At 41.0% G+C, this 26,140-nt stretch overlaps 1 protein-coding gene and 1 long non-coding RNA gene across 10 annotated transcripts in view; one reads left to right on the plus strand and one right to left on the minus strand.

The window, feature by feature from the left end:
- STON2 (stonin 2) overlaps positions 1 to 26,140 on the minus strand; it is a 208,796-nt gene that overhangs the window by 62,761 nt on the left and 119,895 nt on the right. The window contains exon 1 of one of the 3 annotated variants that reach the window (XM_077123234.1): positions 12,076 to 14,026. The exons of the other annotated variants lie outside the window; for them this stretch is intronic. Within the exon in view, the coding sequence (XP_076979349.1) occupies positions 12,076 to 12,160 (85 nt within the window). The 5' untranslated portion in view covers positions 12,161 to 14,026. Of the gene's footprint in view, positions 1 to 12,075; positions 14,027 to 26,140 lie in introns of those variants that run through there. 3 annotated transcript variants of the gene reach the window in all.
- Positions 5,637 to 24,475, plus strand: LOC143652079 (uncharacterized). Of its 7 annotated transcripts, XR_013160392.1 has the most exons (8): positions 5,637 to 5,788; positions 6,229 to 6,336; positions 6,643 to 6,746; positions 7,978 to 8,041; positions 8,898 to 9,040; positions 10,830 to 11,067; positions 13,623 to 13,726; positions 16,252 to 16,432. It is a non-coding gene; the product is annotated as an uncharacterized LOC143652079 (long non-coding RNA). The 7 variants fall into 7 exon arrangements; XR_013160391.1 differs by lacking the exon at positions 13,623 to 13,726 and having other exon boundaries at positions 5,639 to 5,788; XR_013160394.1 differs by lacking the exon at positions 13,623 to 13,726 and having other exon boundaries at positions 5,639 to 5,788; positions 10,876 to 11,067.

The raw sequence follows: 26,140 nt of genomic DNA on the forward strand, positions 1-26,140 counted from the left end.
AAGAGACTGGGTCAAAGGTACTACTATCTCAGTTGAGAATCCTCCACACAGATGATCACTCTTACATTTGAGAACAATGGCTATCGAACTATTTTCTGTCCTCTGGTCATCTGGGAAGTACATTAGACCAACAGACCATGTGTGGAGGACCCTGGATTGGGGGTGGAAGACCTGCCGCTCTACCACTGGGAGAGCTCATTTCATCCAGCACATCTGTCAAGTGAAGGGGTTGATGTGATAATCCTGAATTTGTCCTGTCTTTAAAATTATACTTCATATCTATTCTTTTACTTTTTACCATGAGAGATGACAATGTAAACCACCTCACTTTCCCCAGCATGCATTAAGAATACGACACTGCTTTTCATGAGACATCAGAGAGAGAAACAATAAAATACAAATTCATATTTAAAAAGATGAAAATATATATAGTGCCATCCTGCAGTCATTACCAAGAAAGCAACCTCCTTATTACATGACATACTATTTCTCTTACTCTTTGAAGTTAGCACTAGAACTCAAATGGGTTAATTCCAGCATGTGAACTGTCAAGACTAAGCAGAGCTGCAGACAGATGGGCCAGCATGCACGGCACCTCCTCCCCACTCATTTTGATGCTCATGGGCACCACAAAGAGCAGCAGGTGCCGTTTAAGGTATATAAGCCTGAGAAGTCTAACTGGCCTCTAAGTTATTCATGAGCTAATTATGGCTACTAACATTATTGAGTGCTTACTATATACCAGGCTTTAAGCTATGTGCTTTAATTATATTACTTCATTTAATACCCAATTATCACCCCAATTTTGTGGATCAGGAAATTAAGGGTGTGGAAGATTAGGGTCCTGGTCATGCCGCTCAGTTGCACTGTGCTGGCAGCTCTTTCAGAGCAAGAGAAGGACAGGAAATCTGTTTCCTCTCCCCTGTGCCCTCTTCCCAAGTCCAATGATTCACATCCCTTCCCTTAAGCCTGAAAGTCCCGAGAGATCCAATTGCTCAGAAAGATTGACATTGATCTGCTCTTTTTAAGCATTTTCCTCTGAGTACCAAATGGCTCCATGACTACCCTCTGTCTTTCAGGATCAAATCAACTGGGTTCCATTGACACTGCTTGAGTGCTTATTCTGTGTTAACTTTATTAGTTCATGTGGTAGGTTACAGGGACTTGAGCTGGTGAGGAAGGACATGAAAAGGACTCAGGGAACAGGGGAGAATGAGCTTGAAACTTAGCTTACCTGTTCCTGGAAGAAAGAGCTGAATTAATCCTTTGTGAATCACACCTGGTGTTGGTATCGAGCCATCAACCAGTAAGGTAAGTACCATATACTAGAATGAGCAATGAGATAGGAGGCAATAGAGGAATGTGGGCAGCAGAGCGCTACTGTCTCCCTTCCTTCCCAGCCTCCTCTCCATCTCTTCTCATTTTATCAAGGGGTGGTTCCAATTCAGGACAGGCAAAGAAGAAAAGGCTGAATATCTCTGAGAGGTATCTATTAAAAACAGCAACAATTTTATAATTCATACTATTTGCCAAGCAGAGTGCAAAAAGAGCACAATTATCTTCTTTTTCTTGCAAGGATCCTATGAAAGAAATATTATCATCTTCATGTAAAGATGAAGGAAATGAGGTAGGCAGGTTAAATTACGTGTTCAAGTTAGACAGTTGGGAAGTAGCAGAGCCAAGATTCAAGAGAGGTGCTTACCATTGATATAAGAAAGGGGTTTGCTGGGTAAAGAATTTTTTTTAAATATTATTTATTTCAAACAGGTCTATAAAGAGGCAAATCCCTAGGAAACCAAGAGATGGCTTATAGTTGACCTTCTCTGGAACTAGTCAAGGAACATCAGATAGGAAAGCACCATATCCCCGACATATTTTCTTTGTTATATACTTTTTTGTAAATGAAGGACTGACCAGTTAACATTGCTAAGACATATGAGCCTATGGCTCAGCTACATGTCAATTTAACACAGTTCTTTCCTGGTTGCTTGGTCAACATGGTGTACAACACTGTCTCCACCTGAGTAAGTGAATAAGCAGAACAGATGTGTGCCTGGTGTGTGTGTGTGTGTAACATTTGTGCAGCATAGGTGCAAAGCCCACAGGTATGTCTTGCATTCTTGCCTCAAATTCCTTCCTCCCAATAAAGCAGAGATATTGTGTGATTGCTTTAGTTACCCCTTCTCTCGCTGAAATGGTTTTGGGAGAGAGACTCTCTGGCTGGGGTTCAGGCGCCCAATTGGTATGAGTACAAAACAATCTATTGACATGATCTGTGCCTGTGGGTGTTGGTAAGAAAACAGTTATACAGAGAAAGGCTGTCATTTATCATTATAGCTGAATTCCTAGAGGAGCCGAAAGAAAAACTGTACACACCTTGCCTGACCATATTTTCCTGTCTATTTCTAGTATCAAGATAAACTGGAACTGCTTTGGCTTTCCTAAACTGGAGATTCCAGGCTTTTTACTGAAAATTTACTGAGTACAAGTTCCCCAGCGATTTCCCCTGCAAACTACAAACTCAGTGGGACCAAAAGGAATGGTATAATTCTAATTCCATCAACTCCCTGCACCCCTCCTGTTCTAGTTTGCTAGCTGCCGGAATGCAACACACCAGAAACGGATTGGCTTTTAATAAAAGGGGATTTATTTTGTTAGTTCTTCAGAGGAAAGGCAGCTAACTTTCATCTGAGGTTCCTTCTTATGTAGGAAGGCACAGGATGGTCTCTGCCGGCCTTCTCTCCAGGCCCCTGGGTTTCAATAACTTTCCCCAGGATGACTTCTTTCTGCATCTCCAAAGGCCTGGGCTGAGCTGTGAGTGCTGAGATGAGGAATGCCGAGCTGCTTAGGCTGTGCTACGTTGCGTTCTCTCATTTAAGCATCAGCCAATTGAGTCAAACGTCCTTCATTGCAGCCTCCTAGCCGACTGCAGATGTAAATCAGCAACAGATGAGGTTCATGTACCATTGGCTTATATCCGTAGCAATAAAACTAGGTACGCTCCCCTGGCCAAGTTGACAACTGAATCTAACTAGCACACCTCCCAAACCTCCAACACCTGGCCCCTGGGCATCCATCACACCTTCCAATCTAAGGAATTCTTGCATCTTGACTAGGCAAGCTGCCTGACATCAAATTACCCTTCAGTGTTTAAATGTTCTAACTGCTGGCTCTGGTTTCATAATGCATTTGTCTATATTGCTCTAATCTATCCTAGTTTACATGAACCTGCCAGTCTTTAAAAAAAAAAAAAAAACAGTAGCTTCCTGGTTTTTTAAAGTAAAGAGATTTCTGGAGTTCAGTCAGTTAACTTTGTGTGTGTGTATATATATATATATATATAATCACCTTTGGTAGCAAAGTGTTTGTATCATGACTCAAAACTGGAGGCAGCAATTCTATTTAAAAACATGCCCTTAAAAAAAAACAAAACATGTCCTTGCTTGTAAAGCCTGGCTTCAAGTTAGAGGACCCTTAAAAGGGAATTAAAAAGGGAACATTCCACAAGCTCTGAGCAAGGCATAGATAGCCCTAGGCTTTCAATGCTCTTCTTGTTATTTTTTTTTCCATTTTTTATTTCTCCCTTTTATCCCTTCCTTATCTTCCTCCCTTCTTTCCCCTCCTTTTTTTTTTGTCCACCACTTTCATTGTATACACCATATTCTATAATCTCTTTCCAGGGCCTGATCTCATCTCATGGATTCTGTCACAAAAGATGAATCAGTCCAATCAAGGAAAATCAAAGAGCAGATCAATAAAGAAAACCCAGGGTTTTGTTTTGCTTTAATTTCTTGCAGCCTCTTGTCAGTAAGGTTTGACATATTTTGTGTCTGGAGGGTGGACAGGAGAGAAAGAGAGGAGAAACAGGAAAAGTAAACCTTAAGATCCCTGAAAGCAGAAACTGTGAACTACTCAACCTTATGCCCCCTCCTGTAAAGCCTAACGCAGTACTTTCAATCATTCAACAAACGTGTACTGAGTGGCTCCAAAAGGTACAATGATGGCAAAATGGATTGAGTGCTTGCTTCAAGAAGCTCCCAGTTTTACGGCAAGCTGATTTTTTTCTTTCCCTTTTTTTCTTGCATGGGCAGGCGCTGGGAATTGAACCTGGGTCTCCAGTGTGGCAGGAAGAACGCTGCCTGCTGAGCCAACGTCGTCCACATGGGAAGCTGATTTTTAAAAACCCCACGAAGTAGATCATTACAAACTGTAATAAATGCCATGAAAGAGAAGAATACATTTATGAGGGAACAAATACCTGAGTCCTGATTTAGCCCAGGGGTTAGGGAAGGATTCCCGGAGGAAGCACCTCCAATGAAGCAGAGATCTGAGGGTGAGTAGGAGTTAAGGGGTAAGGTAGGACATCCTAGAGCTTTGCAAGTTATAACATGCTCAGCAAAGCACCTTTTCTACTTACAAAACACCTGGAATGTCACTATTTCTGTGTGGGGAGAGATGTGGAAGAAATCCTAGAAATTTTGACCTAGTCTTTCATTCAGCATATAGCAGAATTTCAGTCTCCATATGAGCTGCCCAGAGCTACTCCTAGCTAGGACTTCAGAGTCCTAAGGCAATGCTCTTTTAACTATACTGCAACAAAACGACAGTTTCAGTGGCCACAAAGGACTTCAAGGCAGCGATGATGGGACTCTGAAACTTATAAAGGATGCAGAGCTTATCCCATATTCGAATGTTATAAAGCAGATTGGAGAGAAGTTTTTTTTTAATTAAACTTTTAATAACATGACTCAGCACTGCTTCTGATGAAAGGCTCGACATGTTCAGATATTTTGACCAAAATGTATTTGTAAAACGAGGAACAAAAAGTGACCCAGGCAGATTTTCTCGTCTGCATGCAAAGTGAAAGCAAGATGAAGTGATAGTTGTACCCAGGTCAGGTGATAAATCCATCTGAAATAACTTTAAAAATCTTTTTATTTCATCCACTAGCCAGCAAGGCATAGGAAAAGCCCTAAACTTTGCTTACCACCACACCTGAGACCTCCTTGCCCCTCACGGAGATAACAAGAGGAATCCCTGAGTAAAAGGCAACTTTCCTCAGTGGCTTCTCCATGTTCTCTTCTGTCTTTACAATACTGAACACTCAGTAAAAAACACCACCTCCATTTCTCACTCTTGGTTAGCTTTTCCATCCTAACAAGCCATGCACGTACAGAGGTGATTGAAAGGACTGATAAATGCAGAAAAAAACTAATCCTAGTCCACTCTGACATCTCCAAATTTGACAGTGAGCATGGGCAATAAAATCCAAGAGTGCTAATTATCACTTTATTGTTAAATTGATAGTAAAAGTTGCCAGGGGGTGTCTGCAAGAGAGACCTCATTAAGGAAAGAGAAAAAAGTGCTACTGATATGGATTCAACCTCAGTTCCTTCTCCACTTCATACCTCTTCAGGGGACAAAAGATCGGAAATGTCTCTCCAATCATAAGATTTCTCTCTACCTTTCCTTGATTCTTAACCCTTGCTTTGTGTTGGCCTCTCTGCTTCTGCAAAGATGCTGCTTCATTGAAACCTCATAGAAAAAGCCTGTTGTCCGCACCCCCCCCCCCCCCCCCGACAATGAAATCACCTGCATTTAAGCATTTCCAAGGGAGGCAGGGGACAATGCCTGCAGAATTCTCAACCTGTTGCTATAGTAGCAAGAAGAATGTGATTCAAGTAGCTAAGCTGAGATCCAGATCCTTTTTTGCTGCGGCTCTGGCAAACAGAAAACATTAACCCCTTAATGCTTAATTAACCCTTTCTGCCCAGGGGCAGAAACACCTGTGAGAAACTCCGAACTTTTCTTAGAAACTGAATGTTACAGTCTTAAATATTCATTTATTCATCCAACAACTATTTTTTAGATTCCATTATGTCAGCTCCTGGATTTTCAGTGATATACAAGGCAGACATGGCCCTTGGCACTGAGCAAGAGGATTAAATCATTGCTCAAATAACAATTGACAATATATTATGTAGTGTCAGCATTATATGCTAGACACATGAGATTTTCAGCAAAGCCAGCAGGAAGGAAAGAACCTATCCAAGATAAACAGCTTGTAGCAGATCTTATATGTTCTTGGGCACTGCAAATATTTAAGACTGCTTGTATGTGCTAATTTGACAAAAGCACCCGTAGGAATGCCTGCTCTGATATCATGCCTCCTAAAAAGCATCAAATGTTTAAATAAGCTATTTAATTAAACCATTTTTTCCCCCACAGAAAATAGAAACGGCATTGCCTGTCAGCACCACTGCGAGCAGTCGAGCAGTCGAATAGGAAGCTAGGATCACTCGTTTCCGGTCAGTCACCATGCAACAGAGACCACAGGTGAGGACTCAAAGCAATAAAAATAAAACTCTCATGAGGACCCTGCAGGGTGTTGAAACAGTCCCCACCCCAATTTATTTCTGTAGTCCAGGCAGTAACAAAGAAAGCTCAGGAAATACAGTCTAGCGACGTGCTATAATCTGGTTTATTTTCCTTAACGCTGTGCTGTGGAAACCTCATATTGTTAAGCCCCTCCCTGCTATACTCCCTTGCTTCCCATGGCACACAGGTACTGGGAGGGCAGGGTTTCTCAGGAGGATAAACTAAGTAGGCAACAATATCCTGATCTGTGTTTTGTGAAATAAGGTGGCAGAAACCAGATCTCCAAGGGAAAACTGGAAAACCAAGGTTGGTCAGAAGATGTGAGCACAGGAAAGTAATATAGTTCTTCGACCTCAGTTTCCTCAGATGTAAATTTGATATGCCATATAATCCAGTGGTATAGAATGACTAATAGCAGTGCCTATAATATATGCCTCCTGGCTAATCTGGGGTCCAGTTATGACTTCATGAGCCTTCTTAAGCAGAAAAAGGTGCAACTCCTTAGCCTGTCTTCCCCTCTCTGGTAGACTACTTTGGCGGCATGAATTCTTCATCTCTCCTTGCATCCATGTCCACTGCCACATGACTTTCTATCTCCTCCTACTAAAAAGGTAGAGTATGTTTACCTGCCTTTTGACACTGGGCTGGGCCATGTGACTTGCTTTGGTCAACAGACATAAGCAAACACATGAAATGCACTTGTTCCCTGAGGCTTGTATTCTTGTGCCTCCATCATCACTTTGGAGAAGAGCTCGCCAGGACTACCAGCTAGTCCCAGGAGGGGGAGGGACCTGAGGAATGAAGCCACTCCTATCTGTGCCTTGTCTGGATCAGCTGATTTCCCCTTACCATAGCCAGTCTGCAGACTTAGGGGTGACTGCATATTGTTCTATGCCACTGAGATTTTGTGGCAGTTTATCACATTGCATTACTGTAATAACAACTGATACAACAACCATCATAGTAAATTTCACCTGTGAGGCCTATAGTTTAAGGATTAAACACTGGTTGCTTTGTCTCAACACATAACAAATGATGGATCTGAGTTTTCCCCTATTAGGCTATAACATCCTACAAAGCAGGGTCCTATTATCTTGCCACAATGCCTACGATTTATTTATGTAATGCATATCATATTGTAAACCTTGCGGGATGCAATGGTAAACAATTTACAATCTTAACCAAACTGCACCTGTGATTTGTTTTTTCCCCATCCAGGATCAGGGTATTGTGTTTTTGCCCAGAGGTGATTATAAAGTTTACTTCTGCAGCTGAGAGGACATCAAGTCAGTAATGAACTAAACACCTGAGTGCTATCTAAGTACAGATAAGCTGGAATCATAGCATCTTTCAGTGGTAGAAGGTGTTAAGGGACTAACAACAACAACACAATTACATAAGCGGTTTTCAGTTCTGACCCAATCTCCAGAGCTTTTTAAATTACAAATTCTAAGTTCCCATCTATAAATATTAAATCAGATACTCTGGCATGAGGTTTAAGAACCTGTGTTGTTAAAAAGGAATCTTTAACATTCAGCTCCCCACCCCTGCGTTCATCTAATAGAACTCCTCCATCCTGTGATGGGATCTCTTTTGCAGACTTACACTAAGCATTTGTGATGACATTAATAGACCTGAAAGTGAGCCCAGGGACCACGTCCAGGTGAGCACATTTATCAGTTTGTTATCGCTAGCACAACAAACCACTCCAAAACTCGGTAGCTCAAAACAAGCATTTATCACTGCTCACAAGTCTGAAGGTCTGGACCAGTTTGCCTGAGCACTGTGTCTGCAGTGGCTCAAGTGTCCGCAGTCAGCTGGCTGCCTAGAATTGTCTCACTCCTCCAGATGACACCCAGCTGGGTGACAAGAGTCTCTCAGCAGGTGAACCCAGGCTCCCTCTCAAGGTTACTGGGCTGCATTCTAAGAGCATATGCAGGAGTGTGAGAGTCCTCTTAACACCTAGGCTCAGGACCAGCACAGTCTCACTTCACATTCTTTTGACCAAGGTAGTTTACAAGGCTAAGGGCAGATTCAAGAGCTAGAGAAACAGACTCCGCCTCTTGATGGGAGGAGTTGCAAAATCATGCGACAAGAGTACAGATTTAGAGAGAGGAAATATTTTTGCAATCAATTGACCACACAACATAATGGGAGAAAAATACCACCTCCAACTAAGTGTAGTTTTCTAAGAGCCAGAATTTTCACCCTACTCTCAGGTTAAAGCTTCATCCAAATATTCCTCATTTTTATTGCACATAACATGCACTGTACATGTTCATCTTCCTGAATCTTTAAAATGCCTGTCTGAAGTAGAGTAAGAGCAAACTATTCTCAGCACTATTCAATATTACCATTTAGGGTATTTAAAAAAGACGTGGATGATGACCCCATAAAAGACTATGTTCTTTTAATCCATCCCTTTGAGGGGGGAACTATTGTGGGCGGGAATTTTGATTAGGCTATTTCAATTGAGATGTGACCCAGCACATTCAAGGTGGGTCTTAATACTTCATTAGAGGCATTTTGGGGAAAGCCACTGAGATCAGCACCCAGGAGAAATCAGAACCCAGAGATGCTCAGCGAAGGACAAGCAAACATTTTCACGTGCCTTCCCATGTGACAGGAACCCCAGGGTGCCAATGGCCTTTCCTGAGAGAAGGTAACTCCCTCTTAATGCTTTAACTGGGACATTTTCATAGCCTTATAACTGTAAATTTGTAGGCTAATAAACCCCCAATGGAAAAAGCCAACTCATTGCTGGTAGATTCCATTCTGGCAGCTTTAGCAAACTGAAACAGCAGCCATTCTTAAGAGGATTTGTTCAGGTCAAATTTCTCTGTGAAGGGTGCGCCCCTCTCCCTGGCTTAGGATATGCCTACAGACGAAGTGTAGCCAAATGGTTGTCAGGAATACAGTCACAAAAGGGCCGCATGGCATAAATATGAGGAACACTGATGGATAAAGAAGAAATACTATAGGGGAAAAAGAAAAGACCAGCAGAAGACCTTAAGAGCAGGATATGAGCTCCCTGAAGTCTACAGGCTGATGCTAATTATATTTTAGCTGCCAGCTGCTGGCTAAGCCCTTTTCTCTCCATCTTCCCATTTCAATCACCCTTGTCCCAGCTGTGATGATGACTTAGGAAATGCACTACTACTACCAGGACTTGGTCCACAAATCTTTTCCCTGACCCAGGCCCTAGGAATTATGCATCTTGTCTGGGATATAGCAACAGTTATTATAAAATCCTTATATCTAGGGTGCTCCCCTCCATTTTTTAGAAAAGTCACCATGCTCCTTTGGTTAGCTCCAACCCAAATTCCCTAAACACTTGTGCAGTCCATGACAATAGAGGGTAGAAGAGAGAAGAATCCCAGAAAACACAAAGCTGGTAGCCAGGTGGCTAAGTAGTGCCTGAAGGCTCTCTGGAGGGCCTCTGCAAAGTGAGGAGAGAAAGTACAGTTGCTCAAAGTCTAGGTTTGCAGTAAGTGCAAAGTTCCTTTCCTATTGATATGGTAAATTTTTAATCTGCTTGGTAGGATCTCTGTTTGAAAGCTAACAATGAAATAAAAATAAATGCTAAATTCATCATAAAGATGCCTAAGAAAAGACTAATTCAAGCAGATAATGCATTGCATTTCATCTATGAGGTAGCCCAGGAAGTTCTGAAAACGCGCAGGACAGGTCATTAATGGAGGGGGCAGGGGGTGGGGGTGGGGATGTTGCCATGTTCTTCTAAACTGGATTCTATCCCTGAGCACTGGATCGGGGAAGAAGTAGGTTTGGTAGAGATAGTGATGTTTTTAAATGATAAGAGGAAACAGGTAGTATCCAAAACGCAAGCACTTTAGCAAACTGAAACAGCAGCCATTCTTAAGAGGGCCTTAAGAATGTTTTTCTTTTGAATGTTTTTCTTTTTCTTTTAAGAACTTTTGAGGGCCAGAATGTTTTTCAGTGCTGTTAACTCTGTGGGAGGATGGAGTGGCATCCCTTGGTCTTGCAATCATAACCAAAAATTCATAAAGTTACAACTAACTGTACATCATCAGGTAAAATCATCATAACAAGTCTTACCACCACCTCTTATTCACTCAGCAACACAGTAAGCAGCATTCTTGGATCATCTTTCAAGGAGCTGCCTAATTAGGTTGCAGTCAACCTATGCTTTTAATTCATAAGCGAAAAGCTAAAAACCAAAGCTCAAAGAAAGCAAACTGCTGGGCATCATCACCACAGGAACACTGATAATGAAAATGATGAGGAATTACTGACTTATTTTCAACAAAAGATAGGGTGTTCTCCTGAAACATAGAAGAGGGGTGCACACTCTAAGGGGACTTTCACTCTGCCTGCACCCTTCCCAGCTCCAGCATGCACACACACATATTTCATTCCCTTCCTAAATGCCAGAAAGTTCAGATGTGCCAACTTGGTACACAATTTTGCAGGATGCTGTACACTGCTGCTCTGAAAACCTACAGATGTTTCTTATAGAGAATCCTGAAGTTGCCTGCACAGCGGTGCCCAAAAGGTACAATCTGCGCTGCCTTTGCAGAGGCACATGGACCAAACTTTCACATGTCGGACGTACCTGCGACATCCTCCTATAAAACCCTTAGCTCAGCATCTTCTCACTTAAATGTAATCACAATGTAATTTCCTGTGGCTGCCGCAAATGTACTACAGGTGTGTAGCATTAAATTAACTTTCAACATAGCCTTATCTTCCCCTGACATTTTTCTTGAAATCTTCTAGCTACTAACTAAAGTTTAGGTTAGGCCATGGACCAGAGGCAGCAGTTTTATTCCTTTGCATGCCAGTGCGATTAATGGCTTGTGTTTAGAATAAATATTTGAAACACAGAAGTCTGTTAACAATGCAGCATTTGATTACTGTGAATTACTCTCTCACCCACAGCAGTCGAAGAGAGAAGTTCTTGGCACTAGCCCCACGCAAAAACAAAACAAAACAAAACAAAAACCTGCTTCCCAGCCTTCCCCTTTTGCCTTCAGACCCTCCCCTCAAGGAATTGTCAGCATACTATACAAAGATCTCAGTTTTCTCCCACAAATACCAGATGAATCCCACACTGAATGTCAGATGTTTTTCCTCCCAGAGCAACAAAGACTTAATTTAATATTTCCATGTGCATATGTATTTAACCAGACCAACTCATCTTTTTTTTTAAAACTCTTTTCCTCAAATCCTACCTCGAGCATCTATCTTTCCTTCAACATGAAACCTTTCAAATAGTCTTTTGTCTGTTTTGGCTTTGAGGCAAAATATTGCCTTGCTGTATTTTAAAGCTATGGTGACAGTTAAGCCACATTTCAATTAGTCAGAGTTGCTCCATATAGAAATAAATGCTCACAAGCCTTAGCACTTTTTCTTCCTCAAAACCTATTTGGTAAGCCAAGCCATTTTTTTCTACCAGGCCAAAGGGTAAGTTGCACTACACAAAGGTAATTAATCTGCTAACTTCCCTACTGAGGCCAGGCTATCAGGTTACAAGTTCTAATAAACCCTATTGGGAAAAGACATTTCTTTGTCTAGGGACCACCAAGAATGAACCAATTAAACAAACACAACACCCTCAATACTCTTAGAAACTCTCCCACCTAAACATAACCAAAGAGAAAAGCCAGTACCAAAGCACAAAGATGAATCGCGTGGCGCTTGGCTGGCAGCCCTTACCATTGGGAGGCGAGCACCCTGCAGACCCGCGCCGGGGCTCTGGCTCCTCTGGGGTGAGGTGCTGGTGGAGGCGTGTTCCTTGCATGCTTGAACGGGACTCGCCACTGTCTGCCTGCCTGCCTGTCTGCCACTCCGTTCTCTCGTCTGGGTGGGAAGGGCCAAGATGAAAAAAATTGTGCAGGTTACTCACTGGCCTTCCCGGGCAGGCACACCCAGGAGGAGGGAGAGGCAAGAGGCAGACAGGGAGATTCTTCAGAGGCTGTGCCCTGAGCTTGCCTCGGATTGCTTTTGTTAATGCTTCCTGAACTTTAAACTCAGTCTGCACAGGCGTGGGTACTTTGGGGAGGCAAATAACACAGGGGATAATTAGATTCCAAGAGCTTAATGCAAAGGTTACTTTGAAAAGGCAATGCTTTCCTCCACATGCCTTTAATTAAACCTTGAAATTTGCTTCCTCGGTGTTAGAGAGCATCAACAGTGGTACAGGAAATTGAGAGAGGGGCTACTGTAGTGCAGGGGCTTGCAAGAGTCTGGTACAAGCAAACCTGGATGCAATTCAGATTCTGAATTTCTCTAACTTTCAGACTCTGAATGTTAGAGAAACAGGATCTAAACAACCTCCCAAGGCCTATGAACTTTGCCTTGTACAAGATTCACATTCTTGAAATGGTATCCGGATATCAAGGTTTTAGGAATGGAATCATGTTATAAATGCAAAAACTTGTTACCTGATGGCCTGGCCTTTAATAAATCCTGAAATGAAGTCTTTCTTAAATGGAGGGAATTCTTTTGGTAACTGGGTGGGTCTCAAAAACAAGTGCAGTGCTACAAAGAAGTAGATGGAGCTGATGGAGTAGAAGCTGAGAAGGGAACTACCTTTTATTAGCACTGAACTACATACCAGTGGCTAACTCGTATAACCCTCAAAATGCCTTTATGAAGGAAGGATAGTATTCCTTTCACATGAACAAACTAAGACTCAGAGAGCAGGTAAACTGACAAGGGCTCAACCAGCTAGGGAATGGAAGACAGAGAATTTGAGCCCAGGTTTGCCTGAATTCCAGTCATTTTACCATACCAGGGATGTCCCCCTCCACTCCTGAAGAAAGATTCACTTTTCTTTCACATTTGACCTAAGTATAGATCATCTTTTCTCAAGCTTTTAATGGCATTTTAAAATTGATTTATCTTGGAATATAATTGTATGGCATATTCAATGGTGCAATAAAAGTGAAATAAGGTTATATTCAGGTTTCTTTGCTGTAGCTTCTCACAGCCTTTGATATGCTCCTATGTGTTGTGAATCTTCAAGCCTGGGACTTATATTGTGCCATGTTTCCTAAAGCTCTTTGTTCAGACTACACTTTTATTTATTATTGCTATTTTTTGGATAGATACAGGTTACTGTTGTGCTTTTCTTCCCCCTGCCCCCCCCCCTTTTTTTACACTTATAAAGTTCATGACAAATTTCAAACATTATATCAGGGTATAAAATGAAAAGTAAAAATTTCCTTATACTCTCTAACAACCAGCCTCATTCCCCCAAGGTAACTACTGTCAGCAATTTCTCATGCATCTCTTTAGAAGGGTTTATGCACGTAAAGCATATGTGAGTACCCTTTCAAAGACAATACAACTGAGATTTAAAAAGGTATTTTTTATTTATTTTTTTAAAAACAATGATATATTTGAGATTTTCCATATGAGTATATGGCTACTGGCAATTCTATGAGTCCAGAGAAGTAAAAAGCTGGGTCTCTGATGTGGGATTGCTGCTTTATAAAAACCTTACATGGGTTATAATATGGTTCATGGCTGGGAGCACAGACTCAATGTTAGACCTTTGGGGTCCCCTTGGGGCTCTGGCTGTGAAAGCTCTATACTTGATGCTCCGGTAGAGAACAGCTCCGGCAGTTAAGACCCATCTTGCAACTCCCTGAACGGATCAGTAACGATGATGATAACAATGCCAACAACCTCAGCCAGCACTTACCAGGCAATTTCCGTAAAGCTTTGTAGGTATTAATTAAGCCTTAACCTCAACAATCCTATAAAGTGGGTGCTACTACTATCGCCACTTTGCAGATTGAAAGAGCCACCTTAGTACATGATAAATGCTTGAATTTTTTGTATCAATGAAGCAAACTCGATATTGACAACCCTGACTTTGCCACCCTGTGCTCCTAAAAGTGGCAACGTAAAGTGGATCCATTTTCCCACAGGAATAATGTTGTAATCAGGGTTCTGTTCTATTCTAAGAGCCACCTTGGCTCCCTATAAACCCCAGACATAATAAGATTTTGTAAAAATAGAGACACAACAGCAAATCTCATAATCATTTAGATGGTAAAATGGCATTCAAAGACTGAGAGACTTTGAGAGGTTAGTTATTATAAACCCTTTCTTTTGACCGATGAAAAAAACAAAGTCCAGAAAATGTGTGACTCTTCTCCAAGGTAATATACTCTGTTATGCTGTCTCAGTAATGATATAATTTAAAAATTTACATAATGTGAAACCCATATTAATTGCACAAGGGACTCCAACATACTCTATGGTATACATACAGAACATATTGTATCATAAATTTGGCAGAATATTAATGCAGGCTAGAATAAGCATTAAACATTTAATTAGAAATAGCTTTCCCTGCCTCATTAGAACTTAAAAGGTCACCTGGGAAAGTTTTGACTGACTCATTTCTCTTAAAAAAGTGTCCAGGGATAATGTGAATCAATACCTTCTTATTCTCCCAATAGCTTTTCCTGTAAAAAACAGAGGCATTCAAAATCAGTTCACTGGATTTTTTTCCCTTCCTTAAAACAATTACAGAAGCATCTACCTATTCTGAGATACCACTCAGGGCCCTAGGGTGGTTTGGGGTATTGGTACCTTGACATGCCTCTCCTGCCAGTTTCTCTGTTTCCTCCCCCCCCCATGCCTCCCCAAATAAGGAAAGGGTTAAAGGTAAAGTGAGTCACAAAAGTGCAGACTTAGAGAAGGATTATAGTTATGAGTGGCTACTATGCATTTTACCATTAAGGTTAAAAATAAAAAGTAACACACACCAGAGAAAGGAATTTCTCTCTCCTTCAACTTTGACCCCACCTAATACAGTGCCTAGAATAGAATACGGGAGGTGCTTATTTGTTTGGGTATTTGTCTCCTGCCTGTACTCTAGTTTAACATCACCTTGCTCATTTGGGATCACTGGTAAAAAGACAAACACTGCTTCTTATTCTCAGTTACATTCGGTGATGGCTCTCCCTCCAGAAAGGAGTCTATACTTGGTATAGACACCAAGTCCTGCTCTGAAATATGCACACATTTGAAATACATAAATGCTTGCTGTAGCTATTTTTTGAGGCAGTAGGAGGGTAGAAACAGCATTGCAAAATGGCACCTGAAGAAAGGACTTGGGTCCCACAGGTAAAGATAATATATCTACCTCCTATGGCTGTAATGAAGATTAGTCGAAACAAAGTACAAAGTACTTAGGTAACATTTTGCAAACCACACAGTGCCTTGCAAATGTCAAGTAACAGCTATGACTGCTTCCTGGCTCTCTCAGTGTGTTAGCTATGGCCATAGTAATTGCCTTTGGAGAGGAACTGAGTTGTTTCCAGCCTATTCAACTGCTGGCTCAAAGTAGGGCTGGCAGAAAGAGAACTAGCAGGTGGGCATAATCAAGTAGAAAATGGAACTGGGACACAGACCTTTTCCTCTATTCCTCATACTTTATCAGATCTTCTCAACTACCCCCTTTTTAGCAAATTTAAGGAACTTAAAAAAGAAAAACAAAATTTTGTAATGGAAACTATCAAAGGTATATAAAAGTGGAGAGAAAGGTATAACAAAGCCCCATATACACATCATCCAGCTTCAGCAATGATCACTTCAAATCTTGTTTCATCTATATGCCTACCTACTTCTAGATTATTTTGCAACAAATTTCCAACATTATATCATTGCATTCGTAGGCATTTCAATGTGTATCTCTAAAAGATAAGAATTCAGCTTTTAAACACAATTAAAATATTATTATACATCAAATTGAACTATAATTACTAAACATTATTCAATATCCAGTCAGTATTCAAATTTTCCCAAATGCTTCAAAGATGTGGAACATTTTTCAAATCCAGCAATTGGCTGACATATGTTGTTTCTTTTAAGCTCGAGGTTGTCCTTCCACCTTTATGATTTCCTTGGAATTTGTTGAATGAAGTTCTTTGTCGTGTAGATTGACCTACAATCCACATTTTGAGGACTGACCCACCATGTGGAAAATTTAACATCTTCCTCTGTCCATTGTATTTCCTGTGAATTGATAAGAGTAAAGGCTACTTCAAATTCAGACCTGATTTTTTTAATAGAATAAGTTCGTAGTTCCATCAGGAACCATTCAACGTCTAATTAGTGTTTGTGCTCTTAGCAGCCACTGAGAATCAGTGTCTAGGTCAACTGCTTTAACAAATGGAAAACGAGGTTTTCTTCCATTCCTTATTAATTTTTTAACTGGGATGCTACTATTATTATATATTCTTTTTTTTGTATTTTTATTGACAAAACAAAACAACATACAAACATAAACACTCTTAACATATGCACATTCCATATTTGGTGTACAATCAATGGGTCCCCCAATATCGTCACATAGTTGTGCGTTCATCACCATGATCATTTCTTAAAACATTTGCATCACTCCAGAAAAAGAAATAAAAAGAAAAACTCATACATACCATATTCCCCTCCCTCTCATTGACCACTAATATTTCCATCTACCCAATATATTTTAATCTTTGTTCCCCCTATTTTTTTCTAAACCCCTTACCACTCCCTTTCATTGATCTCTAGTATTTCAATCTCCTCAATTTATTTGAACATTTGTTTCCTCTGTTATTTATTTTTTATCCATATTTTTTACTCATCTGTCCATACCATGGATACAAGGAGCATCGGGCACAAGGTTTTCACAATCACACAGTCACATTGCAGAAGTTTTTTATCATTATACAATCAGTCATCTTCAAGAAACATGGCTACTGGAACACAGCTCTACAGTTTCAGGCACTTCCCTCAGCTTCTCTAATACACCTTAAACTAAAAAAAAGGGATATCTATATAATGTGTAAGAATAACCTCCAGGATAACCTCTCAACTCCGTTTGAAATCTCTCAGCCACTGACACTGTATTTTGTCTCATTTCTCTTTTCCTTCCTTTTGGTCGAGAAGGTTTTCTCAATCCCTTGATGCTGAGTCCGAGCTCATTCTAGGATTTCTGTCCCATGTTGACAAGGAGGTTTACATCCCTGGGAGTCATGTCCCATGCAGAGATGGGGAGGGCGGTGAGTTTGCTTGCCCTGTTGGCTGAGAGAGAGAGATAGGCCACATCTGAACAATAAAAGAGGTTGTCTGAGGGTGACCCTTGGGCCTAATTTTAAGTTGATTTAGCCTATCCTTTGCAGGGATAAGTTTCATATGAACAAACCCCAAGATTGAGGGCTCAGCCTATTAATTTGGTTGTCTCCACTGCTTGCAAGAATATCGGGAATTCTCCAAATGGGAAAGTTGAATTTCTCCCCTTTCTCACCATTCCCCCAAGGGGACTTTGCAAATACTTCTTTATTCACTGTTCAAATCACTCTGTGATTTACAGGGGCATCACACTGGACAAACCTATGAATTCTCATGCCCTATTCAAGGTTCCATGTACTTATGGTGTTCAATTAACCTGTCCATTTAAGTTATATTAGGAAATGCACTAGTCAAAATATAGCTTCTATTTTTAAATGTTTTAATTTGCTTGAAATAAATGGATATATTGCCCATTTCTGTTTTATTGACATGAAATGTTATACCAGACAATTTAACGGTTTTCAACTTACATATTTCATTAAAATCTATTAACCTGAAAAGATCATTTGGTTTAATAAAGGACTACTCAATTAGATTTCTGAGGGAAATAAAAGTGGGAAACATTATTTAAAAATCTGTAGTCAAAGGGTGGAGAAGGACTGGTCCATAGCACATCATTCAGGTTCAAACTTGATTCTGCCACTGCTGAGCTCTGAGTTTGGTCAAGGGTTTTAATCTTCTTGGCCTCAGTTTTCTCATCTATAAAATGGGGATAATAATGCCTGCCTTATGGCTCTTGTGAGGATTCATGATAGAGTATGCAAACAGCCTGATACAATGTTGACAAATGGAAAATGAACAATAAATTGTAGTTAACACTAGTTTCACCAGTGTCTCCCCCACGCCTGGTACAGTGCCTGGCAGACAGGAGCTGCTCAATTAAATGAATAGCTCAAGGGTCAAATGGCTTTACTTTGTTCCAAGCTGATGACTGCTTTAATATTTAAAGTGCAGAATTTTTAGAAGTGAACAAAATAAAGTCTCTGCTCACGAACTTAAATTTATGGTATATAGGAAACAGAAGAGAACATTAGTTGATCCCAGGTTCAATGTATCCTAGCCAGCTATTTTGAAAATGAATACTGTTGGTTACCCACAGGATTAGGGCAAGAGAAAGGAGCAGAATCAACCCAACTCCATCACCAGAAACATGAGAAGACATCAGTTTTCTCCAAAAGAATGTTGTATTAGTACAGCTATACCCTCTGGCTTGTTCCTGAGACACATTCAGGGCTCTTTCAGCAAATCCATACCAAATACACGTGAAAGTCAGCCTACATGTGGCTTAAGCCTAAAGGAGAGAGGGAGAAAGGGAGAGAGGTGGGGGGAGGGAGCGGGAAAGACATGGGGAGGGGGAGGAGGAGGGAAAGGGAGCCAGAGAAGGGGATTCAGGGATAGGAAAACCTGAATCAGCTTTTATTTGTGTTACATCAGCAGGGCCCAGGGCCGAATCTTTAAAGTTGCACAAGTACCAACAGGTAAGCCTGCTTTACCTGAAAAGCAGGTGGGCAGAAGCCACAGAACTTGTTGGTACCGATGCCGTGGGGATGAGAATGCTCTTTGTGTAACTTGGCAGCTTCCATCCTCTTCCGTGGAAGGGAAAGGAGAGACGTTAACATTGTCCAAGCATAGTGGGGGAAGCACTCTCTCCTGGACACCCACCTCTCTATACTTACTGCATCTCAGGAAGAGTCTACAGTCAAGGGAAACATCCACACACTCTGAACTGAGATGCTCCTAAGAACTGCCCAGCTGGTGACTTTTGGCTAGTTATCTAAGCTTGTTGATTCTCAGCAGACCACTACCCACTTTCAGCACTGAGAACAATTCAAAGCAATACTGCGGGCATGCAAGAGGTGCTCGCTTGGCACTCTACAAAGGCATTGTCTGGACATTCCTAATAGTAGATAGCAGTGATGGCCATTCATAACCATTTGCTGGGCCCCTTTGTGAGCCAGGCACTGGGTTAGGCACTGGAGAGCCAAAGAATGAGATGCCTTCTTTGATAAATAGATTATGTTAGGGCTAGGGGATTAGGGAGGGTTTCTTTTTTCTTGTTTAAAATGACTGTTAATATGATAATGTTCTATAGTGAAATGGCTTAATTTTTAAAACTCTGATCTAATTTTTAAATAAGAGGGAAAGAATGTTACTTGCACTTATTAAAAGTATACTTTTACAACACTGCTCAACCTTATTCCTCAAAGCACAGCTCCAGGTATTGAGTGAGAGAGCATCCACCCTCCAATTTACCCTCACCCACTCTGAACTCTTAACACTGGGACAGTAGAATATGATTTAGCACTTAATTGGTGGCTAATTATTTCAGGTGTGCTGGTTTTATTTTCTCAGTTCAGCTCCCCCAGGGTAGGAATTACCTCCTGTCTCTGAGCACCCACTCAAAGCCCACCTTGCCACAGGATTAGCCAGCCCTACAGATGGAACTGTGCAATATACTTCTCCCTACTTTTCTGGGAAAATAGCCATAATAGCTGTCTAGCAATTACCTTTAGGGGAAGGAAGGAAGTGGTAGAGAGTATGAGTAGCATGCTGCTTAATTTGGGGTCTGCTTAATCGTTTCCTATTGGCTCACCCTAAAACAGCATCACCAAGAATGTAGGGCAAACAAGCAGGTAGAACTAAGAGATCCAGCAAGAGCAAACCAGCACCTGCGAAACAGGGATGTGTTTATGATAAGTGTACGTATGCACTGGCCTGCGTGTAACACCTCAAGGCTAAGGCAACTAAAAAGCTTTCTTCTGAAGTGCAATTAAAAAACAAAACAAAACAGCCTTTCTTGTTGATTTCTAGAATTTATTGTTCCTTCATGACTGCCATAGATACTTTGGTGCTTGCTGGAAGTAATAAGGAAAATTCAGTCCCATACATCTTTGGAAACACTGAATATTATGTACCAGAAACTATGCTAAGTTCTTCACATTTGTTCTTTCATTTAATCCATTCAGAGACTCTATCAGCTAGTACCAGCCTTGTTCCACAAGTTGAGAATCTGCTAGAAAAGGCAGAGCAGTATTTGGTCTCATTTCTGGGTGACTCCAACATAGACACTGTATAAAACCAGAGTACAATACTACTGGGAGGGAGAGAAAGGAGCAATAGAACTAGTGTCAAGCAAAATTGTTAGTCCTTAACCATTTCTCTCTCATACCCCCATCTATCATCTACCAGATATAAGCAATGAACTTTGACCAGAAACACTCAAATCACTCCATAAACATATGCCTTGATGTATAAATCCAGCCTTGGACAGAGGAGAAAAACAGAATCAGAAGCCAAGCTAGGGTTAAAGCTGCATCCTTCCTCCCTTCCATGCTGAGCGGTTAATTGCAGTTAGAGCCATAGAAACCAAACAAAAGGCTCCAAAGAGCCCACACATCCTAGCCTAACTGCTGTCAGCCTCTGTGGGAAGGGAAAAAAGGGAGCCCCCCCTCTCCCACTCCTCAATGGCTTAATGAAGACTTGGCCTGTCACCTCCCAGGGAACAAGCTCCACAGCTGTCTGCGAGAGACTGATACTTATTCTCAAACAAACCAGCAGATCCTCGTTAAAGCCAAAAGTCAGCAATAAAATGGATCATAAGTATATCCATGGGGTTATAACCCCTTTAGAGTAGCGGATGGGATTTCTCTCCAGCTCTCCTGCTTGTCAAAGGCAAACTCCTAAAGATGCTTCTCCAGCGTCCTCACCGGCAAGGAATGAGAAGATTTCTGGAGGTCACGGCTCTCACCATGTGGCTGTTACAGATTGGTCACTCCATGCCATCCTCTGGTCTCCAGAATTTACTGCTATGTTCGCCTGTTACCCAAGATTGGCAGTGAGGCTATCTAGAATGCTTTTCAGGTCTGGGCAGATTATTTTTTAAAGTGGCATTCAAACTCGAAAATGTTCACAATTCTATCATATAAATGACAAAAAAAAATCAGTAAGTACTTTATATACATCATAAGCAAGCACTATCTTTGAATTCAGCAAGGGAAATCCCAGCCATTTCTCTATTAGATTTTTTTTTTTTTTTTGCATGGGCAAGCACCGGAAATCGAACTCGGGTCTCCAGCATGGCAGGCGAGAACACTACCTGCTGAGCCACCATGGCCTGCCCTAGATTTATTTTATTTATGCTCTTTAAAATATTTCTTTTTGGGGAATGAAATTCCTGGGAAGAAATCATCATCACTTAGATATTAAAAATATTTTACTGTTGACTTCTCCAAATGAGAGTGAATTTATTAAACCTATCTTAGTAGCTTAAACTGCTTTTATCATCTTCATAGAACTAAGTTGACAAGTAGAATGTTTCTGAGACTGAGGAAGCTTAGCTCTTTTCAAATAGGGAAGAAATTGCCACATGGGAAAAATTAGATTAGTTCTTTATGGATCCAAGAAATGGTAATAATAATAATAACAATAATAATGCCATTATTATATTTTGTTGTAAGCACATCTATTATAATAAGCATTATTCTAAGGGCTTTAAGTGAAGTTTCTTCTCCAATCTTCACAACTACCCTAGGAAGCTATAACTACTATTGTTCTAATTTTGTAAACGAAGAACTTCAGCCTCTGAGAAGTGAAGTGTTGTGCTCAAGGTCAAACAATAAGAAGGTTATATTCAAACCAAATAGTTAGTTTCCAAAGAATTGGCAGGTAGTTGGTAAAGTGATACCTATTTCACTGCAGCATTGCAGAAGATGGAAAGGGCTGCTTTTCCAGAGAGTGAGTCCTTCAACACAAGAGGTATTGGGGCAGTGACTGCTATAGCAGGAACTTCAGCTTCACTTCGGACCTTGACAACTCAGGTCTCTGGTAATGCCAGGTTCTTCACCTTCCATTATACTAAGCTACTTACTATTACTATGAGTTTATTTTCTAGCGTTGAACAGATTCTATAGTTACATTTTCCACCTTTGGTGGGATGTTAGTTTGTCAGCACAGGTGATAATTCATATTTTTTTTGTATGCTATATGGTGGGGTCACATTTCATTATTTTTCCATGTAAGTGTCCTGTTATTACAGCACAATTTGTTGATTTTTGTTTGTTTGTTTGCTTTACTTGTTTATTGTTTTGGGAAGTGCATGGACTGGGTCTCCCGCACGGCAGGCAAGAAATCTACAAATGAACTACTCTTGCATCCCTGATATTCATATTTTGGTCTAAAGAAAAGATTTAGGTTTGTACAGCTGTTCCCAAACTGTGTCCGTTTTTCACTCTTGGAACCAGATGGCAAAATATGTCTCTGCCAGCGTTTCTGTTTAAAAGCTTGTGAGAGCTCCATGAAACTGCCAGGAAGACCATCAGTGAGACAGATGCCACATAGCACCTGCCGCTCACATTGCTTCGTAAGCAAGTCCCAATTAGAATGAACGTCAAGATTTGAAGATGGCAGTGAGGCTTGAGGTGACTCTGACACTTAAGTGCCAGGTGAGACCCGACTTAACCAGCTTTCTGGAATCACTGCCTACTCTCAGAGCATTAATAATGGGCCAAAAGCAATATTCACTTCCTCTGTACTACAAGTACTGGGTTCATCTGTAAGGGAGAAATAATAGGTTTGTTGAAGGTTGTTCATTTTGCCTTCGCTACGTTTTTCCTTCTTTGCATTTACTTAAATATTAGGATGCGATTCAAGTCTCATGACTCACTATGGAGCTTTCAGGGAAACTGGGTAATTCAGCCTAGAATAAACAGAACAAGCTTCTAGTGCCTCTCTAACAGGCGACAGCCACCCCCTTTTACTATTCTGAGGGCCAACAATTAGAATACTAAGTCTCAGGCAAATTTGTCATTATCTTCCTTTCTTTCCACTTCTGGTTCTTCTTAGCCAACTGTTTCCAAATTGCCTTTTCTGGGAGGAAAGAGAGGACACGGTCCTCTTGGAATCTGAAGTTCTTCAGGCTGCTGCTACTTCCATGAATGAGGCTGACCAAGAAATACTGGGAAACCTAAGGCATAAACAGAGTAGAAGGAAGGCTGGGAAATGACAAGACAATGGAGAGGAGACATCCTACAGTAGCGTGGTGTGCCATCTCAGACAGCCCAGCAACTCTTTTGAGCAAAGAAGTGCTGCCAATTTTAACTACAAGAGTCGGTGCTACCCAGTCACTGTACTCAGCTGACCGCCAGCCTGGCTGCTCAGCACTCAGGCCAGTTCTGCTGGTCTTTGTCCTCTGCACAAACAGCACCCAGCACTCTGTCCTCAGTGTAACAGAGAGAAAAACACAAAGCCAAAAGTCAGTTCTCTGAAAGAATTAATAAAATGAAAATCTGCTGGGACAGCATGGGACCACAGATAGTCTGAGGGTGGAACTGACATTTCTATGTATTGAATCTTCTGATCCATGGGTGTGCTATTTCCCTTCACTATTTAGGTTTTCCATAACTTTTCTCAGTAAAGTTTTGTAGCTTCCTGTATAGAGGTCTTATGCATTAACAAAAAATTATTCCAAGATGTTTGCTTTTTCTATTTTGGTGGAAACCATAGCTCTCAAATTTCATTTTTTCTAACAAGAATATAGAATAAAAAAATCATACGTTTGCCTTGTATTCTGTGATAATTGCTAACATCCTTTATCAATTTTGTTTTTAACGAATCCTGTTATATTAAAAAAAAAAAAGAGTGCTAGAAATAGTGATTCATTCTCTTTTTTAAGATGGACCACAGACATTCTATTCCCCCCAAACACTATCCAAGAACCGACTCTGTATGGGAATGGGAAGGAAGAAAACAGGAAGAAAGTACTAGGAGGAAGTGGTAGACAGAAATGGTCTCAGTGCAAGTTCTAATCATGACCCTCTCCAACTGAGGCTATGCCTCCACTACCTCAAACACTTCCGTTTCCACCTGTTGAGCTGTGTAAGATGGATACATTAGGAGAGCAAACAACTCCTATTGCTTTGTCTCTCTCTCAAGAGCTGTTTTTCTCTCTTTTGGTTCTGTGGAAAAGCTGGACTATCCTGCATCTACCAGGGAGACAAAGGAGAGACCCAAAGGGAGTCTTCAAGATCCAAGAGACAACGATCCAAACTGAAGGATGACCTGGATGCCAGACCATGGCTATGGATTTCATAAGTTTCATAAATATTATTTTCAAATTTATTGTGGCAAGAGTTCCACCAAAATCTGTACTAAAACTTGAAACTTAATTGAGGAAAGTCATTAAGAAATATCATCATGAAGGGAAGCAGGACCAAAAGTTTTATTTTGTTAAAAGTAAGCATTAGTAGAGCATATTTAGGAATTCAGGTGTGTGTGGGGGCACATTATTTGAAGGAACAAGGTTCTTGAACAGGCGGTAATTCAAGGCCTTCTGGTTTTTATTAGAACTCAACAGCATAGAGGTTATGAGTATCTAGCAGGGGTTAGTTAGGACTGAGAACTGGCCAAAGGGATATGGCAGCAGATCAAGGAATCAAAGGATTCTAAGGCTTTTGGTACTGTACCGAAGGAAAAGCTTCCCCTGGGGTCCAGGCTGGGTTGGAAGGTGAGTGAAGCCAGAAGATTACCGAGAAAGAAGTTCTAGGTGAAAGAAAGATCCAAAATTTGGTATGTCAAAGACTAGCTGACAGAAGGTTAAGATAATATCTAATACCTGACATCTAGATAATACCCATGATTTTTAAGTTAACTTGACCTTGCATGCCCCACTTTATTCCTCAATAAACCCTGTGAGATAGTTATGTAGGATGGTGTTTTGGTTTGTTACAGCTGTTGGAATGCAACATTCCAGAAATAGAACAGCTTTTAAAAAGGGAATTTATTACAAGTTTGCAGGTCAAAGGCCATTAAAATGTCCAAACTAAGGCATCCAAAGAAAGGTACCTTGACTCAAGAAAGGCTGATGGGTTCAGGACACCTCTGTCAGCTAGAAAGGCACGTGGCTGGCATCTGCTGGGGTCTTTGGTTTCTCATTTCAAACAGCTCCGCTGGGGGCATTTTCTTCCTTCATCTCCAAAGGTCCTGTCTGTGTCAGCTCTAATGACTTTTCCAAAATGGTTCCCTCTTAAAGGACTCCAGTAGATAACCTCATCTTGAATGGGTAGAGACACATCTCCATGAAAACCACCTAATCAAAAAGTCCTACCCACAACTGGGTGAGTCACATCTCCATTGAAACAACTTAGTCAAAAAGATTCCACCCAATAATATTGTCTTTTGTTTGTTTGTTTTTTGACATGGGCAGGCACTGGGAATTGAACCCGGGTCTCTGGCCTGACAGGCGAGAACTCTGCCTGCTGAGCCACCCATGGCCCACCCTTCACCCAATAACATTGAATGAGAATTAAAGAATATGGCTTTTCTGGGGTATACAACAATTTCAAACTGGCACAGAAGGGTATCACCATTATCCCTTTCCAGATGAAGAAACTAAGCTGCTTAAGTGGGAATGTGAGGCCTCCAGATGGATTATGCTTGTTTCACTATTTCATCACTTGAGAGAACTGGAAATATCATCGAGGGAGAGACAGGTTTGGAGAAGACTTAAGTCAAGGGCCAAAGTTAACAATGTGAAATACATACTTGAGCAGGGAATAGTAGACGACACTGGAGGTTTATTTTAAAATATGGAATGATGGCAGCTCAACAATGACAAGAGGGGAACTATGGCAAAAGGAGAGTATGCCACTCT

The sequence above is a fragment of the Tamandua tetradactyla genome, chromosome 12 (genome assembly GCF_023851605.1).
Source record: "Tamandua tetradactyla isolate mTamTet1 chromosome 12, mTamTet1.pri, whole genome shotgun sequence".
NCBI classification, from domain to species: Eukaryota; Metazoa; Chordata; class Mammalia; order Pilosa; family Myrmecophagidae; genus Tamandua; species Tamandua tetradactyla.